This window comes from Homalodisca vitripennis, chromosome X, assembly GCF_021130785.1.
Source record: "Homalodisca vitripennis isolate AUS2020 chromosome X, UT_GWSS_2.1, whole genome shotgun sequence".
Lineage (NCBI taxonomy): Eukaryota > Metazoa > Arthropoda > Insecta > Hemiptera > Cicadellidae > Homalodisca > Homalodisca vitripennis.
Window position 1 is genome coordinate 93,210,335 of NC_060215.1, and position 13,687 is coordinate 93,224,021.

Below are 13,687 nucleotides of genomic sequence, written 5' to 3' on the forward strand. Positions count from 1 at the left end.
ACAGATTCGTCTCACTGAACCAAGGAACAATAACACTAGTGTAGGCCAAGTGGTTATGCTGGTTACATTCAATAGTTCACTAATAACTACGACTCCATGTAGGTACGCTTTGTTAGCCAATTCATGTTAAAATAACATGGCACAGTTTTCTATTTATGTAATATATGAAGTATACAATGTACAGTTATAACATTTTGGCTGTAGTGAAACCATCGTGAGTTCTTTTCCCCTAATAACAATGTCAAATCTCATGCACTGTTACACGACTTAATCGTTGCGCTATGGAAGATATCTCATTTTAAAGATAATTTTGTTAAGTTTAACTTGAAAATCGCCTGTTCAAATCTTAGTATATTACTCAATTGAATAGATTGTTTAATTTTTATAAATACTTCCAAATTTAGTATATTGTTCTCTAAAATATTATTTGATATGTTTTAATACCTAAAATACTTATGAACTGAACTAACATTCTTTGTATATAATGTAGCTATAGTATTTTGATGGATAATCCTAGTCAAGAAAAGAATCCTATGAGAAATAACCGATAATTATTTATTTATGTATTATTAATTATTTTGCGAAATCTATCTAAACATTAATTTTGTGTATTTATCTTAAAGCCTCATTTCGTTATCACAGTTTGAAGTCTTTGGCATACTGACACAATGTTAATGTGAATAGTATAATTTTGAGAAGGTGTATTTTGCACTAATGAGCAATTCCTTTATTATTTAACCCTTTCTAACAAGAGTAGTTCTAACAATCGCCATTCGTAGTCTTTGGCATACTAACACAATGTTAATGTGCATAGTATAATTTTGATAAGGTGCATTTTGCACTAATGAGCAGTTCCTTTATTATTTAACCCTTTCAAACAAGAGTAGTTCTAACAATCGCCATTCATAGTCTTTGGCATACTAACAAAATGTTAATGTGCATAGTATAATTTTGATAAGGTGCATTTTGCACTAATTAGCAGTTCCTTTATTATTTATAACCCTTTCAAACAAGAGTAGCTCTAACAATCGCCATTCATAACCACGAGAATTCATATTTCTTATTGATTCAAAGTAAACCGACTGAGTAAAATTTTCAGGCCAGTTAGTGCAGTGCAAAGAATTATGTCTGAAGAAAACCAGTCAATAATGACTAGGCTCCCATTTTAAATGTGTTTTTTAGTATTCACTCTATGAGTTTATGAAAATAAAATTCTATAATTATAGAAATGTTACATTGGCAAACAAGAAAAAATGCCGACGTAAAATATTGAAGAACAGAAATGTCTCCTATTACCAAACGCAATCAAGACATGCAAAAACAACAAAAATCTTGAATTAATGAAATAAGTTACAAAAACAATTCACTTGAAGCTTGGGAATCATTCTATTTAAATATAAGTACATGAAATCTAATTAATAATGAAGAGAGCCTTATTGAAAACTTAATTGCGCTTTTTCTCCTTTTGTAAGAAAAGTAAATCTACATAAATATTTATACTGGCTAATATATATCCAAATCTTAATGCTTACACCATATATACTTCAATATTATTTACATTATTATTATAAACATTATACAAATAATTATTTTTGGTGTCGCATGGTGATGAAACCTATGGTTTCGAAATATAAAGTAAACTAAAGATGTCTTATTTTAACCAGACGAAGGGAGGGCCAAGAATCCCTCTCTGAACCAACGGTAAGGTCCCCAAAAGAGGAGCTAAAAAGGTCCTTAAAGGTCTTAAAAAAAAAAAAAAAACTAAAAATAGTTAAACAAATTAAACATAGCACATACATTTCTAATTTATAGCTATATCTAAAGGTTCTTAAAAACAGTTCTACTGAATAGTTGTAATTGGTACATTGTGAATATTTGTAATTATTCTTGTTTGCGTCTAATATTCCGGGTTCTATATTATTGTAAATTTAACACGTGCAGGCCGATTAAATCTGAATTTTTTTAATTTTCACGTCGTATTAATAGTTTTCAAATAATCGCTTGAGTGTATCGTATGAAGGCAATCAAATGAAATACACATACACATTAAGTTAAGAATTTATTTTTGTTTTTCCAGTCAGTGTAGAATTTCAATAAGTAATTCATTTATACTCGAGTCTTTTGTGTGGGGTCAGTTAACGTGTTCAAGCGCCCTTCTTACCAGCTCCAGGAGCACTCCAGGCCGCACGGATCATGTCCGCTCCCTTTTCCGCAGTCATGATGATCCCGGCCACAGGGTTGGCGTTGGGCACCAGAGGGAATACGGATGCGTCCACTACTCGGAGGTTGGTAACGCCGTGGACTCTCAACTCCGGGTCCACAACAGCTTGGGAATCACCCACAGGTCCCATTCTGCAAGATCCTGCCGGGTGGTTCTCAGGACCAGTGTGCTCTCTTATAATACACTCCCAGTATCGGTCGGAGGCGAAGTCGAGGTGTCCACAGCCAGCCGCGGGTGTCCTATCCATCTCTATCCCCCACTTTTTTAAGGCCGAAGTTTCAACCAGTCTCAAAATAAATTTAAGCCCTTCTATCAACACCTTGACGTCTATTTCTTCCGTTAAGTAGTTAGGATATATCGCAGGAGCCTCTAATGGGTCTTTACTCTTCAACGTGAGATGCCCCTTGCTTCTCGCGAGGATGTTGGTAGGCCGGATATTTATGTGGCGTTTCCCGCAAGTGGTTGCCACCTTACCGTTCGAACATTCTTCGTCTTTTGCCGGTCTCCGAACAGCCGGCCGAGAACCCGTCGAAGAACACCTGGATATCCGGCATGTCCCCTGCCGCGTATTTGCTCTGTATAAACCCGGTCACCTGTGTAATTCCGGTACTGGCTAAGGGACCCTCACGGTTGTCGAGGAACCTCTGGAGAGCGTTCATGGTCAACGTTCTTCTGTCATCGTCGTCTATGGAAAATCTCAATCCTGTGGCAACGTGGTTGTGTAGATTCTGACCGACAGGAAGATTTTGTACTACAGGGATTTGAAATTTCTTCAGCACCGCTTTAGGTCCCACGCCCGACAGTAGAAGGAGGTGGGGTGAGCCCACGGCTCCTGCCGATAGAATTATTTCCCTCTTGGCTATCACTGTTTGTCTTCGCCCCGTAGAGTCAATGAACTCGACCGCCTTCGCCCTCTTTGCCATGGGATCAATGACGATTCTGGTCACTTGCGAATTTATCTTCACTACCAGGTTTTTCCTCTTCTTGTTGGCCCTGACATACATGCGCGCGGTGCTAGCACGTAGACCGCCGTCCACCATCATTTGTGCCACAGCGAATCCCGTCTGGTTGTGTCCGTTGAGGTCTGTCTGGTGATATCCCAGCTCGGCCGCCGCTGCTAAGATGGTGTCTACGAATGCAGGCTTGTGAGAGAACCTCTGTACAGTTAGTGGTCCCTGGTATCCGTGGTACTCCTTCTCCACAAGCTCTGGGTTTTTGTTATTCTCCGCTCTAATGAAGTAAGGCAACACCTCCTTGTAGCTCCACCCAGCATTTCCTGCTGCCGCCCAGTCGTCGAAGAGCTGTTTATGTCCTCTGGTATACATCATGCCTAAAAATGGAATAATAAAATATTCTAAAACAAACTTCAGAGGTTTGATTTTTCTAGAAGTTTTATTTATTATAATTAGTTTATCACAGCCCAAACAATTCTCACAGAGGAAAGAATTAAAAGTAAAAATAATATTCTGCGAAAATAGAACTGTTAGACATCTTGTACATCAATTTATGTTTTACTCTTTTTCGTCAATCTGATTTTTAGTGATTTTTTTGTTCTGATTGTTACTATTCGAACTTAAATCACCAAAAGTTATTAAGCCGTTCTAATTAATTTAAGCATTCTTTCGTATATGTTATTAGTAATTTTGATTAATTAATACTAATAACATTATGTATCATGTCTGGTTATTGTGCGTAATAACCAAATTCACTAGTCACAGTGATAAATTAAGGACTTTAACCCGCAATTACTCATAATAGCTAAACCGAATTGGTTAAAGTAATAATAGTTGGAAAGTAATCACATTAACAAGATATTTTGAAGGATACGCTTACGTGATCCGAGCTTGAATTGAGGCACTATCTCGAGGAATGTATTTTTTTTTTGAGCCAGAAATGCGTCCCATGTAGCCAGGAGTATCATTTATGGTCGGTAGTTGTCGTACCAAATCATCTAACGTGATATTAGCACGGGAAAGTGCCGATCGGAAATGCTCCTGGCCAGGCGCACGGAAAAAACAAAAACATCCCTCGAGTTAGTACCTCAATTTAAGCTCAGACCAAGTAAACGCTACCGTACAACAATGCAGACACCTACTTATAATCTAACCTAATAGTATATTTCCATTTGCCCAGATAAATAATTATACATTTCCCTTTCTAATTAACAAGTACCGATAAAGTAATAAATAAAACATAATTAATAATTTTTATCGATTTCAGTGAGATAACATGTGTAATGACTGGATAAAGTGATAAATAGAGCATTATTAAACACTTTAACCAAAATCACTAGCTATTATACATAATGACTGAATATCATATATGATTCACTAACATTACAAATTGTTTCAGGTACGCTGCAAATGATCAAAATACTTCTCACTTAAACGTTTGCCAGTTATTCGTAAGTACATCCAGATGGTATTAGTACGCTATAACTTAAGTTCCCACATTAAGAACAGCTTACTTCTAAATCCAGTGATTAAAAATGCATTTATTTATACCCCATTTCAATCTTTAACTGCTGCTTTGTTTATCATTTTGTTTTCAAATACATGCTTCAAGTATACTGAATTTTCTCTATCCAGCTCAAAATATAAACAGTTGATATTAATGTTTTATATAATCCAGTTTATAAGAATTCTTTCCACTAAAACACAGTCGAAGGAAAATAATTCAGAGACCTTCGACAGACCTTTAGTAGCAAACTTACGTTGAATCCTAGGAATTATTGTTTTTAATTCAGTTTTTATATTAAAAATTTCATTACCTATTTTGATGTATGTAATCCTTAACAATTCACTGGTTTTAGGCCCAACTATCAAAGTTTTAAAAATCCATTACATTTATATTACATTGTCTGATAAAAATAAAAACGGATGTTAAATGTTCGTACATACCTGTCATTGCGCCAGTACCTCCCAGCATTTTCCCCCGCGGCCAGCTGCAGACTCCGCCGGTCTTTCCACAAGCCCCCCGCTGAGGTTCAGTCTTGAACTTCCAATCGAGATCGGTGCCGATGGCTTTGACCGCGAAGGCGGGTATTGAAGAAGTGGTTGGCTCTTCTGACCCAGCTTCCAGAAGCAACACCCTCCAGTCATCTTGCTCGCTCAACCGACCCGCCATCACCGAACCTGCAGCATCATTACTCCTCATGAACTTTTAAATTAACAATCTTTACTATGCTACTCTATTGCTGCACGTTACTATCTTCCTAAATTTACTAGTTTGTATATTACTGGTTTCTTTTAACTTTGCAATGTCTAGAAATCAGTCTGTACAAGCACTAGCTCTCAAAATTCTACAACATGACTAAAGACCTTCAGGATAAGTAAATGAAACTTCTATAATAACGTGTGTGCGAACATTTGCTTACAACTTAAATAGTCAAGTATCTGTTACAGTTCTGTGCAAGCCTTGGTAGCTTTTGACTTACGTGAATCTGCTTAATGACACAGTATACAGTAACTGCATCATGTTACAATTGGACTTGATGCGTCAATGACAACGGCCAAGTTTTACAGTACATTGTTATTTGCATATCTTGTATCGGTACATAGATTTTATGTATGTATGGAGTTATTATTATTGTTTATTTTTTAAATACTTTCATATATTGTTCCGTTTTCAAAATTTAATCAACCCTAAGCTATGCTTGCCTTATCTTAATTTTTCTGCAGCCTGTCGAAAGTAAATTAACCCTAAACAGAACGTTTTCAATACTCTAATTTTTTAAATAGTCCATTTCTTGTTTTATACGAGGTAGGAGGGTTTTTTATTTATAGAGAAACGTTGATAACTTGAAACACTTAATAACCGAATAAACCCCAACTTTTCAGTACATTGTGTGTTGTTCCATTACTTTCGAAATCTGAAAATTTCAAACTTGTGCTCTTACAGGTATACGTAGTTATTATATTTCGTGTTAACGCATTGTGACATATACTTTCATATATATATATATATATATATATATATATATATATATATATATATACATATATTTTAATTTATTACCATATTGATTTTTAATCTTCTAAGTCTAACCGAAATGTTACTCTCTAGAAACGATTATACAATCGGAGTACCATAAGAGTTGGTTTTGTGTCCAACTTTATTCATATTGTTTTCAAATTTCATCTACAGAAAAACCACTTGTATAGATTAAAACTTTATGAGTGTGTCGTTGCTGTCGAAAGGCCTTATGGAGTAAATTTAAAATTGTTTATGTAATAGTTTTCTTGTATAATATTTTTCCCCCAAAAGAAGAGCTACTAATCAATTGATATATAATCATATGCTATAAGTTACCTAGATAAAACTCTTCTCCTTGTTTCTAATATATTCAGATGTTGTGAAATGTAAACCAAAACATTTATCTCTGCAGTGGGTTAATAACAATCAGCTTCTCGGTTATATTAATTTTATTCTTAATAAAAACGCATATCGTGAGAATCAAATAAAAATAGAATAGACTTCTTATTTTGATTATTTTGTAATGTTGCAACCGGGACTAGACTGACATAATTTGCAGCTTTCTGGCGAGTTTAACAGCAGCATAATTTGTACTTTACCGCTTTGAATACCTCTTCAAATTCGCTGTTCTCCTTACCTAACATTTTAATAGCTTGTATTATTTTCTTAGTTATAGTTTTCAAATGATAGACTGATTGAATGAGACAATATACACATACATTGCGCCTAAATAGCAAAATATACATTCGAAATAGCACATCGATGGGTCAAGTATACTGCAGATTACAATCGTGGAGTGGGTAGTGCTCTTTTAGTGTTACCGACTGTTGCTATACTACACATGCCTTTCTTCTTTTTCTTTCCTTCTTCCAAGGTAACATAACTGGGCAGCTATGCCTCCTAACGGGACCTCAAGGTGGTAGCAGACTGCCCCTATCACCAGCTCTACCCATCCTGAATATCTTGTCACTCAGGAAGCAAAGCTCATTTTAGGACTAAGTGCAAATAAGAGGTTAATGTGGGATAAACCTACTTACCGGCAACGCCGCCACCGACAACGATGAAGTCGAAGATCCTATCGGATTTGGCAAAGACATTAGAGGGATAAGCACGGCTACATGGCTCGGCGATGGAGCAGTGTGTCCTTATCATGAGGTCCACGAAGGACATGAACAGGGAGATGTTGGCAGCAGACCCTCCGCAGGAGCTGGCCAGGTACGACGAGTCCGCAAAATTGCAGTCGCATGCGCTCGACATCCTGTTAGCAAAAGACTACTTTATCTCTGTGTACGTTTGATTTATGAGTTTTAAAACGTTCCGGGATTTTAAACTTTAAACATAAACATAAGACATTAATACTATTTTTCCTCAGTGACTCATCGTTTCCTCGTTAACAATGTCCACGAAGAACCAGTGGATTATCTTAAGTACAGAAAGCTCAATTTCAGAACTTAAAAGATTTCATTTGGACTATTACAAATTATTGAATTTAGACAAACATGAAAGAATTGTGACCATTAGTAACTCTGATTGTTGTATATGAAGAGGCCTTGAAAGATTATATCTGTAAGGAATTTATTAACATAAATGATTTGTAAATCTTGTCGTGCTCCCAATTGGTGGTTTATACAGAAATAAGTTTTAAACATGTAGAGCCTTCTCTCCACCCCAAAAGTGTGGAATTATATTTTTAAAGATATTCTATACAATATTTCTTTTTTGTATACTTCCTAAATTCATATTTAATCCTTTTTAAAGAACTAAAACTAATATACAAAACGAAATTGACAGTTTAGCTAATACTCTAAATTTTAAGTGTCCTCTAATTACCTGTTTTTACTATTTGTACTACTTAAACTGTATTGAACTATTTATACTATATCTAATATTTAAATACTTTTAGGCTTCGAACTATATGAAACTTGACTCGCTTCCATTTTCTGTTTTCCAGAGGATTCTTCCCAAAGAAAGTATAAATGTGGAGTAAATAAGCGTTTTTGTACTGTTTTTATATGCTGAGCATCGCTTTTATAATTCCCTTTAAAAATTATGTAATTTGTTCCGGGATTTTTATAACACCCTAGATATACCATATTCGCATCAAAGTGAAAAACTTTCACCCCACCTAGTTACTTCCCTTTGGAGTATGTTAGAAACTTGTGCATCTACAGGCTGTTTCACGAGCTATGTGTTGCTGAAGGCTCACCCAATATGTGAACACATAGATATCAGAGCCACGAATCTGCACTAAAGCTTAAAAATACTTAATTATTACATAATTTCCATTACCTATTGTGTTCTAAATAACATTTTTTTTTTCAAAACTTTATTTTTGGACACCCAGAAACCAAGAACAACTAAAAAGTGCAATTGTTAAATTTGTAACATATAATTACGGAAATGTCCCAAATCTTGTTACCTTTTCACATCACCTATCGTCAGTAATAATTCAAAGAAATGCAGTCTATCATGAGTAAGTCTATGAAATTCTAACTACATATCAAAAGGTTGAATTGTAACGAATGTCTGTGTATATATAAATATTTATTTCTTTACTTCATAGTCAATAAAATGTTTTCTGTATTCAATGATAATTAAATTTGTGAAATTGAAACAGAAATGTCATATTCCTCGATACAAATTCAATTGTTAAATTAGCGAATCTCGTTCAAGTCCACTAAAATGTACGTGAGGTGATCTCAATTTAATCAGTAACTAACACATTTAGTAATTTGCGTTTTTATCCATTACCATTTCAAAATTACCTCATCCAAATTTCGTATATCGAAACGCGTTTCTTTTAGGTTGACAGTACTTATGACTGAGGAGTCAAATATACATGCGTGACTTTTAGGATGACAGTACTTATGGATGACTGGAGTCAAATATACATGCGTGAACCGTACTCAACATAGGCAACTTATCGAAAACACTTTTTTGTAGATAATCTATGTACACTTGTATCAGTATTTTACCAGAATATTACTAAATAATATGTAAAAGTCATTGTTACGAGTGGTGTGAAAATATAAAAATGAGTTCATTTTGCAATAGGAGAAATGTCGCATGTATCAATTCATTATTCACTTTCAATCATTTCAATTCACATTAATACTTTCCAATATTTCAGTAAATATTGAATTAAGAATAAACTTAAAAAATACTTATCTTAGTAATCGTAATATATGAATTGAAGTAATGTATACCAGTATATATTGTTAGTCAGCAACAGTGCTAGTGTTTATTATTACTGTTCTGACCATAAATGTATTATTTCGCGTATTGAATGAAGAAACTTAATTTAAATTTAGATGGAATTTGACAAATAAAATATTATTTCAATATCACTTCCTAAACACCCTAATTCCTTGACTAAATACATAACTAAATTCTATATTATTCAGCTATAAAAATATGTAATTTTTTATCTGGAATAAACATCAATGAACATCATTATCTGATTCATTAAATGTGATAAATAATTAAATTAATATATTATGTAAAATATGATATGATGTGAAAATCATTTGTTTCGTATTTACCAGATGTGCCCTTAATATTGTACTTTTTACTATACGTCTGAATATTTTCTATTTGAATAATAACGTTTAAGGGTTTATTGATTTCATAAATAAAATTAATTAATGTTTTAGGCCTTCACTATTTTACATAGTTTATCTTTGTATTTGCAGTATACATATTATATATAAATGGTCATACAATTAGCCATATTATTAACGTATTCAGTGAGAGTATCGTTTTTTACTATCAATAATTCAATATGAAGTGACCCTCGTAAATATTTGAACCACTATATCAGAACAGCACTATATGAAGCTCAGTGAACAGCACTTGACAAAATATACGCTCCTATTTAAATACCGTTAATTTTAATATTGCGTACTTGTGGATACCAAACATCGTAATAAAATACAGCCATGTTATATTTTGAAATGTGTATATAACATATTAAACATTATTTTTAAGTAGTTTATGATTCATAATTGTTATTGTCTTTAAACCATTGTCTCCGATCAACTTTGTATTGAAGGACATGTTCATATAGGTAATAGTAGCTATTGTACTGACAGAGAATTTGAACCCTTGACCTTTAACCTTTCAGATACCGCCGACGGAAGGGTTCTAGTTATAATATTCATAGAAATATCCGTTTATTCCGAAAATTTCCAAAGTTACGACTGAACCTGTGTACATACACAATACATACGAGATATGTCCATATACTGATAAGTCTAATCACGTTTTAGTATAAAAATAACTTGTTGCAAGCTAGTTTGAATCAGAAGCTGAATTATAAGCTGAAATGTTTAAATTAAAATTTTGAAATAAAACGTTTTATTTGCCACTTGAAGCAGCAGTTTTCCGTGTAATATTCGTTCTCACATTGAAACATACGATATATTTATAAAACACATATCTGCTCTCATACCTCGCTATCCCTTTCTTAGTTTTAGCAAAAGCTCGTAATTTATTTCAAAATTCTGCTCTGAATCGTTTAAATCAATTTAACACTTATAAATAAATGTCGAAACGAATGTAACACAGATATTCTTGATTTAACCACTAATGGGTGACATTCCGATAAGAAAATGATACATTAGCTTTTACACAATCAGTAAGTCTCAATAACGGTTGCAATAATCTCTAGATAATAGTAAATTAGTGATACAGAAAAGAGATGCACTGTACAGTGATAAGTGCCGGGCGATCACTGGTGCTGTTGCTCTGAGAAGCGTATGTGGGCTTACCTGTGCGGCTGTGCTGTAACGGTAACACGACTATACGGGAGCAGGGCGAGAAGCCACTAAATAGACTGGCAACGCATCTCCCAATGCCATGGCCTACAGGACGAGGGCAACTCCCGCGGTAGTTTCCGCCCCTAGCAGCGCCTGGGGCTCACGCCTGTTGGCCCTGATGCACCACTATTCCTGCGCTAACTTCGGATGTCGCCAGGCACCTGTTACTGTTGGAAGCCTCCTAATGTAGTCTAAACGTGTCTTTTGTATAATGAGAATTCGCTGAAAAATTGTTAGAAAAGTGGCATCTCGCTCAGCAAGACGATGTCGCAAATGGGAGACAAAAAGTGAAAAATAACTTATTTTGTATGTTTCTTTATTACTAAAGGAAGTTATTTCCTTTATCCTAAAGTGACTGCTGTGAATTTCTTGTTAAGATTTTCTAGGTGATTAAATCATTTTAAGTATGTATCTATTGTTATACCAAGAAATTTGGATTGTGCCCCAATACTGGCACCAGTAATTGCTGGAAGTTCTGATATGCTCTCCTTCCTAAAGCAATGTTTTTAGATTTAATTAGATTACTACGAGATTATTTCCATATGAGTATTGAATGTCCATGTTAAGGGCGATGTAGGACGAGACAGTATGACTCTCTGGGGAATGTTGGTTTATACCCTAAGTATTAAGTATCATCAGCATACACGAGATGCATGTAAGTTTTCTAAGCGTTTCTAGGGTAATCATTAAAGAAAAGGATGAAATTCACTGGTCCTAATGTTAAGTCTCGAGGCACATCTCTTTGCCCAGGAAGAACATTATATGCGGTGGTGATACCATTTGGCAAATGGTTAAGCTCGAAATAGATTGTACGGTCTTTTAAGTAGCTCTTCAACCATTCACGTAATGTTTCTTTGATACTGATTGATTTTAATATCTTCAGAATGATTTTTTGATTGAGGTAGTCAAGGCGGTAGTCAATTTTCCTCTTGGATATTACGTTTCACAAATTGTTGGTTTACTCTTGTAAATCCATGTTGGTTAGTATTTAGAAAATTGCGCTGATCATAATTATCTAGTTTTGAAAATGTTGACGTTAGTGAAATTGGCCTTTAAATTGTTTGCATTGCATATTCATTTTTTAATTTGAAAATATTTTCAAGAACTTTATTTTAAAGGAGAACATTTCCTCTTTAAACGATCAGTTATATATTATAACTAGAAACTATAGTTCTAGAAATTCAGTTCAAAACTGAATTTGAGTATTTAGCAAGAAATTGTATTAATACATACCGAATTTTTGGATTATATCTTTGATTTAGTTCCGGAGGTTTTAATTCTTTTTTCAGCTGATTTTTAGTGTTGTTTCTGTTGTTCTCCAAATGCGAATTTGTACCATCTTCCACTGTTTGAGGATCCTGTGAGAGTCTTACTTGTATATCTAATTTAATATACTATGTGGAACCCCTATTTTGTATGGGCATTGTTAGTTACTACTATGTATCTTTATGATTTAGTCCTTTTCGGCTCATGTAGTTAGTGGAGGCCAGTTATCTCACAAGTTTAGATAGTATTAGATGTATATTGTTGTGGCTGAAAAATGGTACCCCCCCCCCCCCGCTATGATTATCCGTAATAACAAACAACGGTGCTTCAAGTAATTTTCCTGAATTTCGGTTAATTTAAATTTAAACGCAACTAGATATATCGGCCACGCTGCAACTGTTACCTATTTGTGTATTTAAGTTCTCTTCTTATCTTTAACAGAACCGCCTCTCCCCGTAACCAACAATGGAAAGTTACAGTGAAATTACATAATTAGTTGTTAGAATTAATTTCACGCAAAATAATTATGTATAGGTGTGGTAAGTGATGTGTTGTTATGTGTAAACAACAAACGTTGTGTCCAGGAGAACTGCAGTGCACTATACGGGTTCACTTGAATTCTCCAAGACGCAGAATCAGGTCAGGTTGCACTCCAGTTCTGCAATAGGGCCAATTTGACAGTTCGGGAACTGTTTGGCAACCCGCACCCACAGGCCCCCCGCAGTCACGGGCGATATTTCCTTGTCCACTCCACTCAGTATCGACTCATGTTATATGTGAAACTAATCCGCTTATATACCACTTTTAGTCCAACGGAATTTTTTACTGTCCAAATTAATGTATGGCTAGTCGGCTTGAAAACTCAACCGATGAAAATAAGTATACTTTAGTTACATAAATCCCGTAACATTATTGGTATTCGAATTTATGAGATTATTGAATAATATTGACTGGTTCAATGTTAAACTCATATACAGATTTGTTGTACTATGTAGATATTTAGTGTTTTGTGAGTAAAATAACACAATTGCCGTAGTGGTCTTGGACGCTTTCATTCTTAATACAAAGAGAATGTAGTTTACTCACTAGTAAACTACATTCGAAACGTTTGTAGAAAAAACTAAGAACACTTTCATAGTTTTTTCTACAAACGTTGGAGCGCCAAGTTCTTAAGTTATAAATTTTACAATTGTCGCAGTATGTATAAAAGTTTTAAAATTATAGTAATTATGTTGTAATTAATTATATATATATATATATATATATATATTATATATATATATATATAGTAGTATGTGTGAGCATTCATACTGTATATGCCCGACAATTCCGGCAAAAAAAATTGTTTGCTATTTCAATATTCAAAGCTTCATTTCTGAAACCATCACACGTAAATTTTGAATGTGCT

At 34.3% G+C, this 13,687-nt stretch overlaps 2 protein-coding genes across 2 annotated transcripts in view; one reads left to right on the forward strand and one right to left on the reverse strand.

Moving 5' to 3' along the window:
• Window positions 1-13,687, forward strand: part of LOC124369504 (flotillin-2) — a 428,795-nt gene that overhangs the window by 325,457 nt on the left and 89,651 nt on the right. The gene's annotated exons all lie outside the window — the stretch shown is intronic.
• Window positions 2,139-3,625, reverse strand: LOC124369503 (glucose dehydrogenase [FAD, quinone]-like). The gene is given in 2 exon segments (XM_046827517.1): window positions 2,139-2,717; window positions 2,719-3,625. Coding segments are annotated over 2 exon segments (1,404 nt in total). The 5' UTR covers window positions 3,550-3,625; the 3' UTR covers window positions 2,139-2,144.